Source organism: Oncorhynchus kisutch, linkage group LG5 (genome assembly GCF_002021735.2).
Source record: "Oncorhynchus kisutch isolate 150728-3 linkage group LG5, Okis_V2, whole genome shotgun sequence".
In the NCBI taxonomy this organism is placed as follows: domain Eukaryota; kingdom Metazoa; phylum Chordata; class Actinopteri; order Salmoniformes; family Salmonidae; genus Oncorhynchus; species Oncorhynchus kisutch.
The window spans coordinates 76,109,008-76,131,287 of NC_034178.2; the positions used below are offsets into that span (position 1 = coordinate 76,109,008).

Below are 22,280 nucleotides of genomic sequence, written 5' to 3' on the forward strand. Positions count from 1 at the left end.
CTGACCTTGAGAGACGACAGGGCCAGAACATGGCTAACCGGGCCAGAACACTGCTAACCAATGCTGACCTTGAGGGACGACAGGGCCAGAACACGACTAACCAATGCTGGCCTTGAGAGACGAAAGGGCCAGAACACCAGCTAACCAATGCTGACCTTAAGAGACGACAGGGCCAGAACATGGCTAACCAATGCTGACCTTGAGAGACGACAGGGCCAGAACACGGCTAACCAATGCTGGCCTTGAGAGACAAAAGGGTCAGAACACCAGCTAACCAATGCTGACCTTGAGAGACCTGAGGGCCAAAACATGGCTAACCAATGCTGACCTTGGGAGACGACAGGGCCAGAACACGACTAACCAATGCTGACCTTGGGAGACGACAGTGCCAGAACACGACTAACCAATGCTGACCTTGGGAGACGACAGTGCCAGAACACGACTAACCAATGCTGACCTTGGGAGTCCTGAGGGCCAGAACACGGCTAACCAATGCTGACCTTGGAAGACATGTGGGCCAGAACATAACTAACCAATGCTGACCTTGGAAGACATGAGGGCCAGAACACGACTAACCAATGCTGACCTTGGGAGACGACAAGGCCAGAACATGGCTAACCAATGCTGACCTTGGGAGACGACAGGGCCAGAACACGGCTAACCAATGCTGACCTTGAGAGACGACATGGCCAGAACGCGGCTAACCAATGCTGACCTTGGGAGACGACAGTGCCAGAACACGACTAACCAATGCTGACCTTGGGAGACGACAGTGCCAGAACACGACTAACCAATGCTGACCTTGGAAGACATGTGGGCCAGAATATAACTAACCAATGCTGACCTTGGAATACCTGAGGGCCAGAACACGACTAATCAATACTGACCTTGGCTAGCTGACCTTGAGAGACCTGAGGGCTCGATTTTATATGTCAGCAACGAGTGTATAATAGCTGAATCCAATCATCTCTTATAGAACATGCCTTGGGGAAAAACCAGACAACTTGCTATATATAGTTTCTAGTTGGCTCTGGGTCCATGCGCCAAGCAGCACAGAACACACTACGTTCCACTCTTTCCTAAAACCCAATGGGAGGCTCATGTAGCCAAATGTCAAAAGGCACATCAAAGCTGAAGCAATGCAATGAATAACCTAAACAAAATTACAATCAAGTTGCTGTGTGCATTCGTGTTACTCTCTTAACCCACTATGAGCAACCAGTTATTCCCAGTGGTCTGTAAATTACATGAAAGTATGGTATTTTGCTGGAAAAGGAACCTGAAATAATTGGTCTTGTCCATATAAACCTAATATTTGTCTCCATAAGGGTGTTGGCAGGGGGGCATCCATTGAAGCTGAGAGAGAGCGAGAGAGAGCGATAGAGAGAGAGACCCATAGCTAAGAAAAGCTTTGACTATGTACAGACTCAGTGAGCATAGCCTTGCTATTGAGAAAGGTCACCGTAGGCAGACATGGCTCTCAAGAGAAGACAGGCCATGTGCACACTGCCCACAAAATGAAGTGGAAACTGTGCTGCACTTTCTAACCTGCTGTCCAATGTATGACCATATTAGAGACACATATTTTCCTCAGATTACACAGATCCACAAAGAATTCGAAAAACGAATCAAATTTTGACAAACTCCCATATCTACTGGGTGAAATAGCAGTGTGCAATCCCAGCAGCAAAATGTGTGACCTGCTGCCACAAGAAAAGGTCAACCAGTGGGTCAGAAACACCGTTGTAAATCCAACCTATATTTATCCACCCATTTATTTCCCCCGTCGTTTGCAACCAATGCATTCTACTATTGGCACATTGTTTATATAACATTTTAAATGTTATAGTCCATTTCTTAACCGCTAGTAATATAATATTTTAAACGTTGTTATTGTCTGATTGTTTTCAGCTTCGTTTTGTTTAATTCCCTTTGTTGGTATTTGTTGTTGTTGTTTTGTTTATTGTTTATTTCACTTGCTTTCACAATGTAAACACGTTTCCCATGCCAATAAAGCCCCTTAGAGAGAGAGAGAGAGAGAGAGAGAGAGAGAGAGTAAGAGAGATGTATTCAAGCTGCAGAGAGAGAGGTTGGGGCTTAGGATCAGAGCAGCAGGTCATGTGTTTGAGTAACAGAAATACAACAAGTTGTCAGCTCGGACAGCAGTACAGAGGGCAGGGCAGCGGCTGGACAGCAGTCCAGAGGGCAAGGCAGGTGAAACAGAGAATGGTGTTTGGTTCTCTGTTTAAGGGATACTGTTACTGGGTAGGTAGACATACAGATCTATTTGCATGTCTATGTTTTAACGTTGGCTAAGCTGCTATACTACATGCATTTTAAGGGCTTATAGAATCTATTTTCCAAAGCATGTTATTTGTGAGCATGTAGAGTTTTAATAGTTATAACTAGAAGATGACAGTGTTGTGTTGGTTCTCCTATAACCTAGTCTTCAGGCTGGATGACATTTGTTATCCTGCTATACAGTTTATTAACAGTGTTGTGTTGTGTTGTCTGTCCAGTCCTGTTTCGATGATGAGCAGCATGGCCAGCGTGGGGAGGCCCAAAGCAGTGTCTCATGGTGTTGTTGGGAAGGAGAAGGAGAGGACAAGGTTTTGTGGAAACGACAGGCTGAAAACAGTGTCTCCTTGCATCAAAGGAAAACCCAGAGCTGTGTCTCCAGGCATGATAGGGGAGCAGAGGGCAGTGCCTCCTTGGAGGCCAGAGTCGATGTCTCCAGGTGTGGTAGGGAGATATAGGGCATGGTCTCTTGGTGTGCTCCAGAACACCAGCAGCTACAGCAGTGTGACCCCATGCCAGACCACTACTAAGACTATCCGAGTGACGGACATCTTGGACTCCAAACCAGAGCCAACCAAGGCCCCTGTCAAGATCCGGCCCCCTAGCCCACGTCCCCCGCCCCCCAAGGAGCCCATTTTCAGTTGCAACCTGTCCAGTGACCCTCCCGTCCAGCCCATCATAAGACGCAGGGCCCATTCTTTGCCCTCGGTCCACGAGAGAAACAGAGACCGCCAGGTACGCTTCGTGGACTCCTTGGGGTTGAAGCTGGAGGAAGTCAAGGTGTTCAGCAAAGTAGAGGAGCCTTGGATTCCCCCCCACGTCTTCTCCAGACTTCTCATGAGCGCTGAGATGAACTCAGGGCGGTCCCTGGAGCTTTCCTTGCCTTACTTCAAACCCTGCTTTCCCGAAAACACGGGCTCCCAGCCGGGGTTCGTTAAGCGCCTGGTGGAGCAGATGGTATCTCTGGACCAGGTCCTGTGTTCTGAGCTGGGCATCGTCGGCAAGGTGCAGGTCCTCAACCTGGCCTTCAACAAGGAGGTGACGATCCACTACTCCTTCACTAACTGGAGGAGCAGTGCTGAGACCAGAGCCTGCTGGGTGGCTACCCTCCACCGGGATCAGATGGAGGGACCAGAGTCTGATGTATTCAGGTTCCGCCTGCCCGTCCCGCCCTTCATCCTGCTGCCTGGAGCCCAGCTGGAGTTTGCTGTGTGTTACAGAGTGATGGGAGCTGAGTACTGGGACAACAACGATGGGAACAACTACAAACTGTCCTGTCACAGCTACACACTCACTGTGCCCCGGGAGTGTGAGGACAGCATTGTGCACTACACCTGACTGGCCACTAGGGGGCAACCAGTGCTGTAGAGCAATAGAGCTCTATTCCATAGAGGTTCATGGGGAGGAAGACAACACAGCTGTGCCAAATGGTCTGACAGTACACAGATCTGCCTGTAGGAATATGAAACAAGCCATTCTCTTTATTAAAAAATAAATAAAGGTATTTGGTGAATAGAGAAATAGAGTAAAAGTAATTGAAGGGAAAGCCGATACAGACATACCCAAGACGACTCAAAGCTGGTACAGACATACCCAATACGACTCAAAGCTGGTACAGACATACCCAATACGACTCAAAGCTGATAGTCATACCCAATACGACTCAAAGCTGGTACAGACATACCCAATACGACTCAAAGCTGATAGTCATACCCAATACGACTCAAAGCTGGTACAGACATACCCAATACGACTCAAAGCTGATAGTCATACCCAATACGACTCAGAGCTGGTACAGACATACCCAATACGACTCAAAGCTGATAGTCATACCCAATACGACTCAGAGCTGGTACAGACATACCCAATACGACTCAGAGCTGGTACAGACATACCCAATACGACTCAAAGCTGATAGTCATACCCAATACGACTCAGAGCTGGTACAGACATACCCGAGACAACTCAAAGCTGATACAGACATACCTGAGACAACTCAAAGCTGATACAGACATACCTGAGACAACTCAAAGCTGATACAGACATACCTGAGACAACTCAATGCTGATACAGACATACCTGAGACAACTCAAAGCTGTTACAGACATACCTGAGACAACTCAAAGCTGTTACAGACATACCTGAGACAACTCAAAGCTGATACAGACATAATCAACAACAAAGGCATATTACAAATTATAAACTGCGTGGTTCGAGCCCTGGATGCTGATTGGCTGACAGCCGTGGTATATCAGACCGTATACCATAGGTATGACAAAACAGACATTTTTACTTCTCTAATTACGTTGGTAAACAGTTTATAATAGCGATAAGGCACCTCGGGGGTTTGTGAGATATGGCCAATGTACCACGGCTAGGGAGTGTCTCAGGGTTGTGCTGTGCCTAAGAACAGCACTTACTCGTGGTATATTAGCCATATACCACGCCCCTTCATGCCTTAGCGCTTAAGTATTCTACAATGTATTGACTCACGGGTATGAATACTTATGCAAATTAGCTATTTCTGTATTTATATTTTTTAAATAAATTTCCCACAATTTCTAAGAAAATTTTTCACTTTGTCATTATGAGGGTGAGAGAAAAAATATACATTGAATCCATTTTGAATTCAGGCTGTAACACAAAAAAATGTGGATTAAGTCAAGGGGTATGAATACTTTCTGAAGGCACTATGTAGTGCTTATGAATCTTTCTGTAAGATATAAGAAGCCTTTATGCATGCTATATGAAGGCTCATAAGGTGTACTTCCAGTTTTTAATTTCACACTTTTTTATAGTCGATTTAATGTCATTGCACTCGCTACAGCCGATAGGATTTGGGTGTCCATATTTATTAAACATTTATATATTCTGTTTAGATTCAGTTTGATATATTCTGATTATATTACATTATACCATGACATTGTTGAATACTGCTTTCTGATTGGCTTGAAGGGCATTCATTAATTCCCTATAACGCACTGTATATTTGCACGGTAGAATTAAATGGCTATAATTAATTCTTACATGTTATGTGTTTCAGTTGCTTTTGAAAGCTAAAGTTGAATTGGAAAACATTGTCATTGTTGAATTAGATTTTCACAATGGCAAGCTAGGACTCATAGTTTGGTTAGCTAAACTTGCAAGTCATTTTGTACAGTTACCAAATATTCAGTAATTTCTAGCGACAAACGTGTTAAATTATAGCCATGGTATGAAAGGAATAACTCAACTCTGGGCTCTATTCACCTTTAACGTTGTTCATTCAGTGAGTCATTTCACTTCACTTCTGCTGTGTGGAACTCTCTCTCTCTGTCTGATGATATAGATATATATACTCGTTTCAGCTCTCATGTTCCCCTGGAACTCTGTCTGACATAACTAGTTATTTATACAGAGAGAGAGTTGCCTTTCTCCTATGCTGTTTATGCGTGCCCGTGTGTTGTACGTGCGTACGAGTATATTTGCATTTCGTAGTGGCAGCTTTAAACCCAGTAAACACACAAAAGAATTTGCTCAAACTGATGACCTAAATTTCCATGCCGTGCTCTACTACCCTGTCCCATATCAGATGAGGCACAAGTGCTATTAATACATTTACTCTGGATGTGCCACGTTCTCTACATACCTTTAGTTGTTGTTGTTGTTGTTGTTGTTGTTGTTGTTGTTGTTGTTGTTCTACACAACTTTAAGATATGGTTGAAACATTTTGTATTTTATATTTCCTGGTTAATTCTAATCCTAATTCTAGGAATTTTCTAACCATTGTTTATTTATTTAGGGAAACCTGGGAATTTGGTGAATGTATACCAGAATGGTGTACGTCTATTTATAAGCAGCATTATGGGCTGCGCACTCAAAGACCAATTTTCTCTCCAAGGTATTTTGTGTTGGCTGACTTGGTGAAAACTTCTCGGGTGTAGAGTTAAATGCTAAGTACTAGTTGATGTAGTGTTTAATGTGGTGTGTGTGTGGTTGTTAGTATTTGATTAGTTAAGATAATCAAGACTGAGAGGAGGTCTCCATTTGAAAGGTTATCCTACACTTTGATCAGACCAAACGGTCAGACTTGATGGGGTCTGGGATGGAATTGTGGCGTGGGTGTGTAGATTATATCTATTTTACCTATTGCCACAATGTTTCATTTACCAGCCAAATATTTGTATTTAAAATTATTATTATTTAAATTAACTTTGGTGCAATTTTTACAACTACATTATGGAACATATTCATCACTATCAAATCAGATCATAAAAATGGATCAAGTTTCAATGGACTGAAACAACAAACACTTTCAATTTGGATGCATATTCAATCTAATATCTTTTCAAAATGCAATATTCACTTTACTTTTGATATGATTTTTTGTCATGTCAACAATATAATTAAGAATCACTACCGAGGACTATGGGCTCTGCTTCTCCGTGGCCGAAGTAAGTGTCACGCTCTTCTTCGCCCTCCGACGAGGAGGAGTAGTAAGGATCGGAGGACCAAAGCGTAGCGGGATGTGAATACATGATTTTAATGTAAGACGAAATAACACGAAGTACACTAAACAAACAAACAAACAAACAAACAAACAAACAAACAAACAAACAAACAAACAAACAAAATGACCGCTATCGCTATCAACACAGAGTGCAACCATGCAACATCCATAGACATAGATAATTAACCACAAAATACTCAAGGAATATGGCTGCCTAAATATGGTTCCCAATCAGAGACAACAATAAACAGCTGCCTCTAATCGAGAACCAATCTAGGCAACCATAGACATACAAAACCCCTAGACTGGGTAACAACCCCATAAACATACAAAAGCCCTAGACTGGCTAACAACCCCATAAACATACAAAAGCCCTAGACTGGCTAACAACCCCATAAAGATACAAAAGCCCTAGACTGGGTAACAACCCCATAAACATACAAAACCCCTAGACTGGGTAACAACCCCATAAACATACAAAACCCCTAGACTGGGTAACAACCCCATAAACATACATGTCACACCCTGACCTAACCAAAACAATAAAGAAAACAAAGAATAGCAAAGTCGTGACAGTAAGACATTTAGGCGTGTTAACCCTCGCTGGACAGCCGGCCCAGACGGCATCCCTAGCTGCGCCCTCAGAGCATGTGCAGATCAGCTGGCTGTGTGTTCACGGATATATTCAATCTCTCCCTATCCCAGTTTACTGTCCTCACATGCTTCAAGATGGCCACCATTGTTCCTGTACCCAAGAAAGCAAAGGTAACTGAACTAATTGACTACCGCCCCGTAGCACTCACTTCTGTCATCATGAAGTGCTTTGAGAGACTAGTTAAGGATCATATCACCTCCACCCTACCTGACAACCTAGACCCACTGCAATTTGCTTACCGACCCAATAGGTCGACAGATGACCTAATCACAACCACACTGCACACTGCCCTACCCATCTGGACAAGAGGAATTCCTACGTAAGAATGCTGTTCATTGACTACAGCTCAGCATTCAACACCATAGTACCCTCCAAGGTCATCATTAAGCTTGAGGCCCTGGGACTGAACCCCGCTCTGTGCAACTGGGTACTGGACTTCCTGGCGGGCCACCCCCAGGTGGTGAAGGTAGGAAACAACACCTCCACTTCGCTGACCCTCAACACTGGGGCCCCACAAGGGTGCATGCTCAGCCCCCTCTTGTACTCCCTGTTCACCCATGACTGCGTGGCCTCACACGCCTCCAACTCAATCACCAAGTTTGCAGACGACACAACAGTAGTAGGCCTGATTACAAACAATGACGAGACGGCTTACAGGGAGGACGTGAGGGCCCGGGGTGTCAGGAAAATAACCTCTCACTCAATGTCAACAAAACAAAGGAGCTAATCGTGGACTTCAGGAAACAGCAGAGGGAGCACGCCCCTTAGATATTACTGCACTGTTGGAGCTAGGAACACAAGTATTTCGCTGAATATGTGACCAATAACATTTGATTTAATTTACATTCTCCCCTGCTGAATTCCACTTGCACAAACATAATGAGGAATGCAATCCCCTGCACATGAAAACACCCACATGCAATCAGTAAAAGACCAAAAAACTGTCCTTGTCATCACCATCCTCTCCCCCCTGATGTTCTCCTGCCTCCCTCCACACCATGTTGTTTCCTGTCAAATGGAGCGCCCCAGCTGAGCTTATACTCTCATAAATTATACTATGCCGCCACCCTGTGGTGAAGTGCGGAGTTGCATTGTGTAGTGAACTTAAAATAACTTTGATTTAGCAATTAACATAAAAGCTCAAATAAATGGCTAAATGTGTATATAATATTGGTAGATCCAAATAATAACCAATTCAGAGGCTTGTCTATGACTACCTGAGAATGCAGCTTGTGTATGAAAGTCAACACAGTTCACATGCACACTAGGTCTCCTGTGTGCATCAGCAAACGCGATACTTCTTGAAGCCGGCTCACCAGTGCTTCATTTTAGCCTATTTTGTAGCCTGTTCCTACCGGAACAGGGACCTCTCCGTTTTGGACTGTTTTGTTCCGGAACCTGTTTTGTCCGGATCCAGAACCTTACGTGACATGAAACATTTTTTTTTTACTTTTTGCAATGTGAAAATTAAATAAAAATAATTCATTCAAGTTGCATCTTTGTTAATTATTACCCCCACAAAAAAAACTTAATGTTCTATGCCACTACACAAATGCGATGATTTTCTCTCATGTGTTCCGGTATCTCAGAACTCCACAGATCACCCCCCCCCCCCCCTCCCCTCTAGGCTCACTATGTGTTCCGGTATCTCAGTACTCCACAGATCACCCCCCCCCCCTCCCCTCTAGGCTCACTGTGTGTTCCGGTATCTCAGTACTCCACAGATCACCCCCCCCCCCCCCTCCCCTCTAGGCTCACTATGTGTTCCGGTATCTCAGTACTCCACAGATCACCCCCCCCCCCCCCCTCCCCTCTAGGCTCACTATGTGTTCCGGTATCTCAGTACTCCACAGATCACCCCCCCCCCCCCCTCTAGGCTCACTATGTGTTCCGGTATCTCAGAACTCCACAGATCACCCCCCCCCCCCTCTAGGCTCACTATGTGTTCCGGTATCTCAGAACTCCACAGATCACCCCCCCCCCCCTCTAGGCTCACTATGTGTTCCAGTATCTCAGAACTCCACAGATCACCCCCCCCCCCTCCCCTCTAGGCTCACTATGTGTTCCGGTATCTCAGAACTCCACAGATCACCCCCCCCCCCCCCTCTAGGATCACTATGTGTTCCAGTATCTCAGAACTCCACAGATCACCCCCCCCCCCCCTCTAGGATCACTATGTGTTCCGGTATCTCAGAACTCCACAGATCACCCCCCCCCCCCCCCCCCCCCTCTAGGATCACTATGTGTTCCAGTATCTCAGAACTCCACAGATCACCCCCCCCCCCCTCCCCTCTAGGCTCACTATGTGTTCCGGTATCTCAGTACTCCACAGATCACCCCCCCCCCCCCCTCTAGGCTCACTATGTGTTCCAGTATCTCAGAACTCCACAGATCACCCCCCCCCCCTCTAGGCTCACTATGTGTTCCGGTATCTCAGTACTCCACAGATCACCCCCCCCCCCCCCCTCTAGGCTCACTATGTGTTCCGGTATCTCAGTACTCCACAGATCACCCCCCCACCCCCTCTAGGCTCACTATGTGTTCCAGTATCTCAGAACTCCACAGATCACCCCCCCCCCCCTCTAGGCTCACTATGTGTTCCAGTATCTCAGAACTCCACAGATCACCCCCCCCCCCCCTCTAGGCTCACTATGTGTTCCAGTATCTCAGAACTCCACAGATCACCCCCCCCCCCCCTCTAGGCTCACTATGTGTTCCGGTATCTCAGAACTCCACAGATCACCCCCCCCCCCTCTAGGCTCACTTTTTGTTCAAACAGCTGTCCAGCTCAGACAAGAAGACTGGTCTCGACACCAGTGTAACATATACAGTACCAGTCAAAAGTTTGGATACACCTACTCAGTCAAGGTCTTTCTTTATTTCTGTTATTTCCTACATTGTAGAATAATAGTGAAGACATCAACACTATGAAATAACACATATGGAATCATGTAGTAACCAAAAAAGTGTTAAGCCTCATGTGATGTTTGCGTCTGTGGGACCCATTTTCAATGTTTACTAAAACAAAAATTATACAATTAATCATTTTTTCAACCTGAGACTCATTGGCTTTGGCTCATTTTCTGTGAAGAACAGAAACATTTTAATTGAGTGAACACTGTGCACCCCCCTATACATTTATATGACATATGTGGTAGTCGGGTCCACCTGCCTGTCTGCCTGTCTCCCACTGTTCCCGCACTCTTTACCCTTTGTAGTGTGTGAGACAACATAATGTCTTGCGGGAACCTGCACAATGTTATTTCAATACATTATCTCGATGCATTATTTACATACATTGTTTTAAAAAAATGCAGTGTTTTCCCAGACTCTGCCTCAGCCAGGTGCAAATTGGGGGAGGGACACAACAAAAATCATCTCTGCTCAGAGGGCTTTAGGAATATTTTTTTGCGGTGAGAGAAGCTTGTGTGGAAGATGAAGAATTTTCAGAATATGAGGAGTCTGACAGGAGTCAACCAGCCCCAGGACCAGCCCTTCAGCAACCAGCCCCAGGACCAGCCCATCAGCAACCAGCCCCAGGACCAGCCCATCAGCAACCAGCCCCAGGACCAGCCCTTCAGCAACCAGCCCCAGGACCAGCCCTTCAGCAACCAGCCCCAGGACCAGCCCTTCAGCAACCAGCCCCAGGACCAGCCCTTCAGCAACCAGCCCCAGGACCAGCCCTTCAGCAACCAGCCACAGGACCAGCCCATCAGCAACCAGCCCCAGGACCAGCCCTTCAGCAACCAGCCCCAGGACCAGCCCTTCAGCAACCAGCCCCAGGAACAGCCCGTCAGCAACCAGCCCCAGGATCAGCCCTTCAGCAACCAGCCCCAGGACCAGCCCGTCAGTAACCAGCCCCAGGACCAGCCCTTCAGCAACCAGCCCCAGGACCAGCTCATCAGCAACCAGCCCCAGGACCAGCCCTTCAGCAACCAGCCACAGGACCAGCCCGTCAACAACCAGCCCCAGGACCAGCCCGTCAGCAACCATCCCCAGGACCAGCCCGTCAGCAACCAGCCCCAGGACCAGCCCCTCAGCAACCAGCCCCAGGACCAGCCCGTCAACAACCAGCCCCAGGACCAGCCCGTTAACAACCAGCCCCAGGACCAGCCCCTCAGCAACCAGCCCCAGGACCAGCCCGTCAACAACCAGCCCCAGGACCAGCCCGTTAACAACCAGCCCCAGGACCAGTCCGTCAGCAACCAGCCCCAGAACCAGCCCGTCAACAACCAGCCCCAGGACCAGCCCGTCAGAAACCAGCCCCAGAACCAGCCTGTCAGAAACCAGCTCCAGAACCAGCCCGTCAGAAAGCAGCCCATCAGCAACCAGCCCCAGAACCAGCCCGTCAGCAACCAGCCCCAGGACCAGCCCGTCAGCAACCAGCCCCAGAACCAGCCCATCAGCAACCAGCTCATCAGCAGCCAGCAGGAGGAGAAATATGGATGTAAAATAATTGTGAAATTGAATGATCTTATTGCCCAAGGAATGAGTCACCCCGCATGACTCATGTGCAGGACATGGTATTCTTTTGAACTGTTCATCCCAGACACCATCCAGAAAATCATTCTGGACTGCACCACGTTGGGAGGGAAGGTCGGTTTTTGGAGAGAGATGGAAGGAGGTGGACCAAACTCATTTACATGCATACTTTGGGGTTCCGTGTTGGTGTTTTCAGATCCAATGGGAAATCCACAGAATCCCAGTGGGATACACAAACTGGCAGAGAATATTTCCGTGCAACAATGTCTCTGGAAAACTTATTTCCAGAATCATCCGCTTCAATAACCGAGACACCAGACCAGCTCGGCGGCAGAGAGAGAAGCTAGCTGCAATCAGGTCAGTGTGGGACAAGTGGGTGGACTGCCTTCCCCTGTTTTACAACCCTGGGCCCAACGTTGGTGTTGATGAGCAGCTTATGCCATTTAGGGGCTTCTGCCCCTTCAGACAGTACATACTGTCTAAACCCACAAAATATGGAATCAAGATCTGGGCTGCATGTGATGTTGCTTCATCATATGCGTGGAACTTGCAAGTGTATATGGAGAAGCCAGATGGAGGAGCCCCTGAGAAGAACCAAGGGATGTGGGTTGTCCTGGACGTGACACAGAGACTTCGTTGCCATAACAACATCACATGATAACTTTTTTACTTCACACAAGCTGAGACAGGTGCTCCTCAAGAGGAAGCGGATGATGGTAGGAACAGTGTGAAAAAACAAGCCAGAGCTCCCACCTCAGCTGTTGAAGACACAGAGTAGGCCTATCAATTCCTCTAAGTTTGTGTTCACGGCCTACACGTCCCTAGTGTCCGACTTGCTAAAGAAAGGAAAAAATGTGGTACTCGTGAGTACGCTGCATAGGGAATCTGTGGCCAGGGAAAAAAAATCTAAAACCAGAAATCAACATAAATTACAATGCCACAAAAGGAGGGGTGGACAATTCAGACAAGCTGGTGACTGGCTACAGCTGCAACAGAAGAACCCTACGCTGGTCACTTGTGATATTCTTCAACATCTTGGACATCTCGGCGTACAACGCGTTTGTCATCTGGATGGCGTTGTACCCAGATTGGAACAGAGGGAAGCTCCAGAGGAGACGACTCTTTCTAGAGGAGCTGAGCAAGGCTTTGGTAAGACCTCAAATCCAGAGGAGGCAACATATCCCAAGGACCCCAGCTTCTACAGCCATTGTGAGGAGGATTCAGGAGGAGGATGCTGGTGCCCCATCCTCCCGACCCACAGAACCAATAATTCCAATACCGGAAGGAAGTGTGAGTGATGTTGTTGCATGTGTGTGTGTCTGACTCTCCTAACTTGACCTGATGAAACTATATATGTCAGTGAGATGTTAGTAAAATTCCTAAACTAAGTGTTTTCGTCATTCCAGATTACAGCCAGCCGGAAGCAACAAGAAGCGCTGTGATGTGTGTTTTTTTTTTTTTTACCTTTATTTTACTAGGCAAGTCAGTTAAGAACAAATTCTTATTTTCAATGACGGCCTAGGAACAGTGGGTTAACTGCCTGTTCAGGGGCAGAACGACAGATTTGTACCTTGTCAGCTCGGGGATTAGAACTTGCAACCTTTCGGTTACTAGTCCAACGCTCTAACCACTAGGACAGGAAGACAAGGTACACATGCATCAAGTGCAATAAATACACTTTCAACACACACACAGTAAAACTCTGTCCCTCATGTGGTGTGTAGACCAGTCTTAATTTGTGTTCAATGGGGCTCATTTCCATACAATACTGTAAAAACCATCAAATTTGTCCTTCCAATTTGTTCAGCTCAAAGCAAGAAACATCATCAGATGACCTGGCCTCCACAATCACCCGACCTCAACCCAATTGAGATGGTTTGGGATGAGTTGGACCGCAGAGTGAAGGAAAATCAGCCAACAAGTGCTCAGCATATGTGGGAAGTCCTTCAAGACTGTTGGAAAAGCATTCCTCATGAAGCTGGTTGAGAATGCCAAGAGTGTGCAAAGCTGTCATCAAGGCAAAGTGTGGCAACTTTGAAGAATCTCAAATGTAAAATATAATTTTGATTTGTTAAACACTTTTTTGGTTACTACATGATTCCATATGTGTTATTTCATAGTTTTGATGTCTTCACTATTATTCTACGATGTTATTCTACAAACAACTAAACCTTTGGCTCAACCCCACTATCCCCTTCGTAGTCAAGGTTCTACATTTTCAAAGTTACCAAATTATTTGTTACTGCAGTATTTCTCAATATTAATCTATTAATGAATGTATGGCAAGAGGGTCATTTTTCATTCATTAATAGATTCGTATTGAGAAATACTGCAGTATCTTCTGTTGTTGTTAATGAGATGTGATTACCAGGAACTGTAAATATCGCCTCTGTACTGAGTTGATTTTCTATTACATGTACTGAACACTAGATGGAGATGGTGCCCAGATTTCAACCCTGTAGTTGATGGAATAGTTCGTTATTTCCTTCTCTACATGAACATGAAACGGGCAGTTACCTGTTCAGCTTGGGCTACAGTTTTATCTAACCAAAGTCTTCTGAACTATTGCACCAACCCTGTAGAATGAGTTAGTTAGTCTCCATACATGTGCCGTGATGGCCAAGGGGGTGAACATAGCCACACACACACACACACACACACACACACACACACACACACACACACACACACACACTGGACACACGACAGAGGGAACCGAGAGACACCCTAAGATGACGAGGCCATCCCTCTATCTGCTCCCTCTCTCCCTCCCTCCCTCTCTCCCTCCATCTGCTCCCTCCCTCCCTCCCTCCCTCCCTCCCTCCCTCCCTCCCTCCCTCCCTCCCTCCCTCCCTCCCTCCCTCCCTCCCTCTCTCCCTCCATCTGCTCCCTCCCTCCCTCCCTCCCTCCCTCCCTCCCTCCCTCCCACAGATAGACTCCAATCAAGTTGTAGAAACATCTCTATGATAATCCGTGGTAACAGGAGGCACCTGAACTCAATAGCAAAGGGTCTCATAGCAAAGGGTCTCATAGCAAAGGGTCTCATAGCAAAGGATCTCATAGCAAAGGGTCTCATAGCAAAGGGTCTGAATATTTATGTAAATAAGTAAATAATAAATAATATACTTATGTACTTCAGATTTATATTTTTAGAAGTGTGCAAAAATGTCTAAAAACCTGTTTTCGCTTTGTAATTATGGGGTATTGTGGGTAAATTGTAATTATGGGGTATTGTGGGTAAATTGTAATTATGGGGTATTGTGTGTAAATTGTTGAGGATGTTTTATTTATTTAATCTTTTTTAGAATAAGGCTGTAACGTAACAAATTTTTGAAAAATTCAAAGGGTCTGAATACTTTCCGAAGGCACTGTATATATTAGCTAGCTAGATCATCGGACACTGTATATATTAGCTAGCTAGATCATCAGGCACTGTATATATTAGCTAGCTAGATCATCAGGCTCTGTATATATTAGCTAGCTAGATCATCAGGCTCTGTATATATTAGCTAGCTAGATCATCAGGCTCTGTATATATTAGCTAGCTAGATCATCAGGCTCTGTATATATTAGCTAGCTAGATCATCAGGCTCTGTATATATTAGCTAGCTAGATCATCAGGCTCTGTATATATTAGCTAGCTAGATCATCAGGCTCTGTATATATTAGCTAGCTAGATCATCAGTGTGAGCAGTGAGGGTTCTAGTCGTTGTGTTGTTGTTCTACCGTCTGATCTGATTGTTCTGACTCACATTCTGTTGATCAAATAAGCAACGTAATGAAAAACAGACTGTGGACTGAAATAGGTGCTAGTACTGGGACTGTGTATATTTAGGTGCCGGAACTAGGCAATCTTTTTGAAGTCTATATTCTATGGTGTCAGAACTCAAGCAGTAGAATATCTCAGGTGTCGGTACTCAGTACTTAGTGTTGATTGGTGCGGAACAATTCCAGCACTGGGTTAGAGATTAAACTGCCAGCAGTCAAATGACGTAGTGGCCTCATGGGTAGTGACGTAGTGGCCTCATGGGTAGTGATGTAGTGGCCTCATGGGTAGTGACGTAGTGGCCTCATGGGTAGTGACGTAGTGGCCTCATGGGTAGTGACGTAGTGGCCTCATGGGTGGAATGTTATTCATATTTTTCATAATTTTGTAATTAATAAACATACATTTTTTTTATATAAAGTGTACAATGCCTGCCAATGTGCCAGCAGCAGACCACCATGCATACCACTGCTGGCTTGCTTCTGACGCTAGGCAGGGTTGGTCCTGGTCAGGTCCTAGATGGGAGACCAGCTGCTGGAAGTGGTGTTGGATAGCCAGTAGGAGGCACCCTTTCCTCTGGTCTAAAAAAAAGAATATCCCAGGGCAGTGAATGGGGACATTGCCCTGTGTAGGGTGCTGTCTTTCAGATGGGATGTTAACTGGGTGTCCTGGCTCTCTGTGGTCACTAAAGATCCCATGGCACTTATTGTAAGAGTAGGGGTGTTAACCCTGGTGTCCTGGCTAAATTCCCAATCTGGCCCTCAAACCATCATGGTCACCTAATAACCCCAGTTTACAATTGACTCATTCATCCCCCTCCTCTCCTCTGTAACTATTCCCCAGGTCGTTGCTGTAAATGAGAACGCGTTCTCAGTCAACTTACCTGGTTAAATAACAGAAAAATAAACAATTGGGATGTAAACTAAACATTTTATACATTTCAACTCTACAAGTGTCTTCTTTTTTGATGTGTCTTCTGTTTAAGATACACTCTGGTCACAATGATTTAGAACACTGCAGTAAAATATTTTAAAGACTTTATTATATTAGGAGTCTGGTTGTGTGTTGTTCTATTGGACAGGGAAGCTGCCATCTGTCGTAAAGTACACAGCTAGTCCGGGGTCTGAGTCACCATTTCTGTCATTGTAGTAGGCTACATGCACGACGTATTGCCTACGTACCTCTGCTAACATTCCCAGCGAGCCAATGATTCACAGTATAAACAACCACCAAATCGAATGGTCGCTATCTCGTGATGATAAGCTCTACAGTCAAACAAACTGAATGGTAAATATCTCATGATGATAAGTCAAACAAATTGAGTCTCAGTGATATACTTATTTTCTGCATTGTTTTTTTAGCCACGTTGTGAAATGCAGACCTTCAGGTTCGACAAGTAAACTGCATTGTAAAGTGCTAGACCAGTGGAGGCTGGTGAAGGGAGGATGGCTCATAATCCAAATGGAACTATGTGTTTGATGTGTTCGACACCATTCATCTTAGTCAATTCCAGCCACTACTATGAGCACCACCATTTACAGTGAGGACATTATCATGACGTTGGCCTGGGGGGTAGGTTTATGACAGTCATAAATACCTCTTCCCCCCTTTTTTCCTATCTCTACCCTACTGATGTTACATTTGCAACCCCCTTGGTTAACATAGAGATTATGGGAACATCTGAAGGTGGGGGGAAACTATATTCTGGTAATCAGACCAATGGAACATATGCGGTGGTACTTAATGAATATGATGTCAGTTCGGTTCTCATCTGAGATATTCTCATCAATGATAAGATGACATAAACTCTACAGTGGAAAGTCTACACATCAGAGTTATCGGATTCACATGGAATTGTTGTTCACTTTAAATAAATGTTTGAATATTAAATTATTCGTGATGGGATGAAATGTGATTTTAGCTTCTAAAATATGAGATTTGGGTTTTCATAAAATAGGTCTCTGCTCAATCGGGGCCCGCCCCTGTGAAGGGACATGGGCTATAAAACTTTTCAAACACGCCCTCCTCTCCCTTCCTATATAAGCCCTTGACGATAATATAACCTCCTGTTCCGAGGACGTGAGGACGACGGTCCTATGTCAGAATGGTTCAGATAATAACTACAGAACGAAGCCAACATCAGCGTGACCTTTGGTTGCGAATGGTATGAACTTTGAACTCTTATTCACTACAGAAGTGAAACCTCCTAGCTGTTGAGTTAGCAACAGCAGATGCAAACGAGGGTTAGGAAGGAACACAGAGTATGCCGTCTATCACCCAACGACTTTACTACAACGTATCCAATTGACAACCAGAGACATTCTTCAAAGGACTCGGTTGGGCAACACAGCCTTCCATCTACCACCAACCTACCGAAGCGCAGCTCAGAGTAAATATTTATTGCATTTTCCTTTTCCAAATGGCCGGTAATTTAGAATGCATAAGATACTGTATTTACGATAGCACAGCTTCTTCCCCTTGTTCCTCAGTCTTCCCGCTCTTTCACTCAAACCCCGCCCCTTTTCTTTTGTGTAACCAGCTGTCATATCTGTTCCGCCTGCTAAGGACGTTTTCCTTTATGACGTAATGTGTAATCAAGTTATGATTAATTATGTGTATGTGTAATTCTGTGTGATTAGTTAGGTATAAATAATTAAACCCAATTTTGTATTGCTGATTCAAATTGTTAGCCAGGGTTCGTGCAGATAACCAAGAATTTGCTATTCATTAGCCTGCTATTACTGCTGTGTACTACATACTTTGTTTGTCTCTGTTTACTACCTTCTTGTTGGCCATGTGTGTGTTCTGTCTCCTACTGGTCTCCTAACCGGGGCACTGGGACAGTTGTACCTATATCTAAACCAGCAGCTCTATCGGAGTCCACTACCAGTTGGCGGTGCTCTTATTCGCCAACCCTTCATCCAACCACCTTATAAAATGAAACAACAACAACAGTTCTTTAAAAAGTCAAAACTTGTATTGTGCAGACAATAATAGTGTTTACAAAGGGATGGTTGTCTGAGATGTTGTTCAGACAGACATGGTTTCCTCTTGCCAACAGCATAACATAATAATAATGATGATGATGATGATGAATTAACAGGTTGTTATGAGACTCCCTGCAGTCCAGCTCACAGAGACAGATGCCTGGGTACTGGGGGGAGAATAACATGGAGGGTCGCAAAATTATTCCGGGAATTCTCCAGACAGGGAATTTGGGGAAATTTACCAGACATTTTGCGACCCAACTAGCATTACTGGAAAGGAGAGAAGAGGAAAGGCCCAACTAGCATTACTGGAAAGAAGAGAAGAGGAAAGGCCCAACTAGCATTACTGGAAAGGAGAGGAGAGGAAAGGCCCAACTAGCATTACTGGAAAGGAGAGAAGAGGAAAGGCCCAACTAGCATTACTGGAAAGGAGAGAAGAGGAAAGGCCCAACTAGCATTACTGGAAAGGAGAGGAGAGGAAAGGCCCAACTAGCATTACTGGAAAGAAGAGAAGAGGAAAGGCCCAACTAGCATTACTGGAAAGGAGAGGAGAGGAAAGGCCCAACTAGCATTACTGGAAAGGAGAGGAGAGGAAAGGGCTCTTGGTCACATCTCTCCTCTTCTCTCCTCATCTCTCCTCTTCTCTCCTCATTTCTCCACCACTCCTCATCTCTCCTCATCTCTCCTCTTCTCTCCTCATTTCTCCACCTCTCCTCATCTCTCCTCTTCTCTCATTTTCTCTCCTCATCTCTCCTCATCTCTCCTCTTCTCTTCTCCCCTCTTCTCTCCACATTTCTCCTCATCTTTCCTCATCTCTCCTGTTCTCTCCTGTTCTCTCCACATTTCCCCTCATCTCTCCTAATCTCTCCACATTTCCCCTCATTTCCCCTAATCTCTCCACATTTCCTCTTATCTCTCCTCTTCTCTCCACATTTCCCCTCTTCTCTACACATCTTTCCACATCTCTCCTCTTCTCTCCTCATCTTTCCACATCTCTCCTCTGCTAGTGTTTCCAAGGTGTTTCCAAGGCCATTGTTCGTAAATGCTTTCAAAGAGTCTGTTTTGAAAAAAGTATGGCAGACACGACCTGGTATCTTCTGTCCTCTGACATAGAAATGACCTCCTCAAGGTCTTTGTCCATAAGGGCCCTGGTCAAAAGTAGTGCACTATATAGGGAACCATGGTCTAAAGTAGTGCACTATATAGGGAACCATGGTCTAAAGTAGTGCACTATATAGGGAACCCTGGTCTAAAGTAGTGCACTATATAGGGGACCCTGGTCTAAAGTAGTGCACTATATAGGGGACCCTGGTCTAAAGTAGTGCACTATATAGGGAACCCTGGTCTAAAGTAGTGCACTATATAGGGAACTGGGTGCCATTTGAGACGTAACCTGGCGTCTCCTCCATCCCCTGACTTGTAGAAACAAGATTATAAGACAAAATGTTCAGATGTTCCTCTGAAGGAGAAAATATGTTTCCTCTGAGCAGGTTGGAGGTACCCTGGTGAAACAAGTCTGATCCCTGTCTCTGAGCAGGTTGAAGGTACCCTGGGGAAACAAGTCTGATCCCTGTCTCTGAGCAGGTTGGAGGTACCCTGGTGAAACAAGTCTGATCCCTGTCTCTGAGCAGGTTGGAGGTACCCTGGGGAAACAAGTCTGATCCCTGTCTCTGAGCAGGTTGGAGGTACCCTGGGGAAACAAGTCTAATCCCTGTCTCTGAGCAGATTGGAGGTACCCTGGGGAAACAAGTCTGATCCCTGTCTCTGAGCAGGTTGGAGGTACCCTGGTGAAACAGGTCTGATCCCTGTCTCTGAGTAGGTTGAAGGTACCCTGGGGAAACAAGTCTGATCCCTGTCTCTGAGCAGGTTGGAGGTACCCTGGTGAAACAAGTCTGATCCCTGTCTCTGAGCAGGTTGGAGGTACCCTGGGGAAACAAGTCTGATCCCTGTCTCTGAGCAGGTTGGAGGTACCCTGGGGAAACAAGTCTGATCCCTGTCTCTGAGCAGGTTGGAGGTACCCTGGGGAAACAAGTCTGATCCCTGTCTCTGAGCAGGTTGAAGGTAACCTGGTGAAACAAGTCTGATCCCTGTCTCTGAGCAGGTTGGAGGTACCCTGGTGAAACAAGTCTGATTCCTGTCTCTGAGCAGGTTGGAGGTACCCTGGTGAAACAAGTCTGATCGTTGCCTTCACCATTCTGTTTCACTCCACGTATCATAGCCTTTCTACAATAGTTCCTCTCTTTGGGCTGGTTCCACTGGGCTAAGATGAAGGCTCTTCATAGTTCCTCCCTATGGGCTGGTTCCACTGGGCTAAGATGAAGGCTCTTCATAGTTCCTCCCTATGAGCTGGTTCCACTGGGCTAAGATGAAGGCTCTTCATAGTTCCTCCCTTTTGACTAATCCAAACGATCCAACTCCACTACGAAACAAGACGACCAGCACTCACAGACGACATCATTTCTATCAGTTTATTCCATACCAGCAGTTTGGGGGATGTACTGTCTCATCAGTTTATTCCATACCAGCAGTTTGGGGGATGTACTGTGTCATCAGTTTATTCCATACCAGCAGTTTGGGGGATGTACTGTCTCATCAGTTTGAACCTTTATCTGGTGGCAGGTAGCCTAGCGGTCAAGATCATTGGGCCAGTAACTGAAAGGTTGCTGGTAAAACAAGGCACTTAACCCTATTTGCTCCTGTAAGTCCCTCTGAATAAGAGCATCTGTTTAATGACTAAAGTGTGAAAATAAAGGTAAATGTCTTATTATCCTTTATGTTTGTGTTTTACTCTTTTTATTATTTCTTGTTGTTCCATTGTCGAGAAGGAACCTGCATTTGATTCCGTAAAACTTGAAAATAACATCGAGAGAAAATTTGTAGCAACATTTGTTGCGTAGCAATAAAGTTTTCTGATTCTGATTCGTTCAGACTGCTGGCTTGGAGTGAATTGAGAGAAACGACTTGTTTCGTTGTGGTGCCGTCTTCTTCATTTGTCTTTTTTCTCATTGGATGGCATCCAGGAGTCTTTTTCTCATTGGATGGCATCCAGGAGTATTTTTCTCATTAGATGACATCCAGGAGTCTTTTTCTCATTGGATGACATCCAGGAGTCTTTTCCTCATTGGATGACATCCAGGAGTCTTTTTCTCATTGGATGACATCCAGGAGTCTTTTTCTCATTGGATGACATCCAGGAGTCTTTTTCTCATTGGATGACATCCAGGAGTCTTTTTCTCATTGGATGACATCCAGGAGTCTTTTTCTCATTGGATGACATCCAGGAAACAGCACACATTGACGTGTTAATAGTTCCTTTAAGAGTTTATCAGTCTGATTTGATCTTTCCTGGGCTCCAGCTCTAGAGACATAGCCTCCATTGTGACACACAGAGAGACAGACAGCTCCTCCATGTTGGTAGAGAGACAGACAGAAATCTGTAGGTCGAACATCCGGGAACAGGAGACTGGGCCTGGGAACAGGAGACTGGGCCTGGGAACAGGAGACTGTCACGTGGTCTACACTGACCACACAGCTGCTTCTTCACAGAAGAAACTACCTCTACACTACGGTCGATGGAACCTAGAGAGAGAGAGAAGGGGGAAG

General features: G+C 45.5%; 2 protein-coding genes across 3 annotated transcripts in view; one reads left to right on the forward strand and one right to left on the reverse strand.

The window, feature by feature from the left end:
* The first annotated feature begins 2,104 nt into the window (after positions 1-2,104).
* On the forward strand, positions 2,105-5,172 carry LOC109884683 (protein phosphatase 1 regulatory subunit 3D). The gene is made up of 2 exons (XM_020476620.2): positions 2,105-2,265; positions 2,520-5,172. The coding sequence occupies exon 2, from the start codon at positions 2,530-2,532 to the stop codon at positions 3,634-3,636; it is 1,107 nt and encodes a 368-aa protein (XP_020332209.1). The 5' UTR covers positions 2,105-2,265; positions 2,520-2,529; the 3' UTR covers positions 3,637-5,172.
* A 13,472-nt stretch (positions 5,173-18,644) lies between these two features.
* Positions 18,645-22,280, reverse strand: part of LOC109885637 (phosphatase and actin regulator 3) — a 99,960-nt gene continuing 96,324 nt past the window's right edge. For both annotated transcript variants that reach the window (XM_031825864.1, XM_031825863.1), the window contains exon 12: positions 18,645-22,256. In XM_031825864.1, coding sequence (XP_031681724.1) covers positions 22,241-22,256 — 16 coding nt within the window. In that variant the 3' untranslated portion in view covers positions 18,645-22,240. The remainder of the gene's footprint in view (positions 22,257-22,280) is intronic.

Bases quoted from the DNA above. Each gene is read 5' to 3' on its own strand.
- LOC109884683 (XM_020476620.2), top strand. From the start codon at position 2,530: ATGATGAGCAGCATGGCCAGCGTGGGGAGGCCCAAAGCAGTGTCTCAT.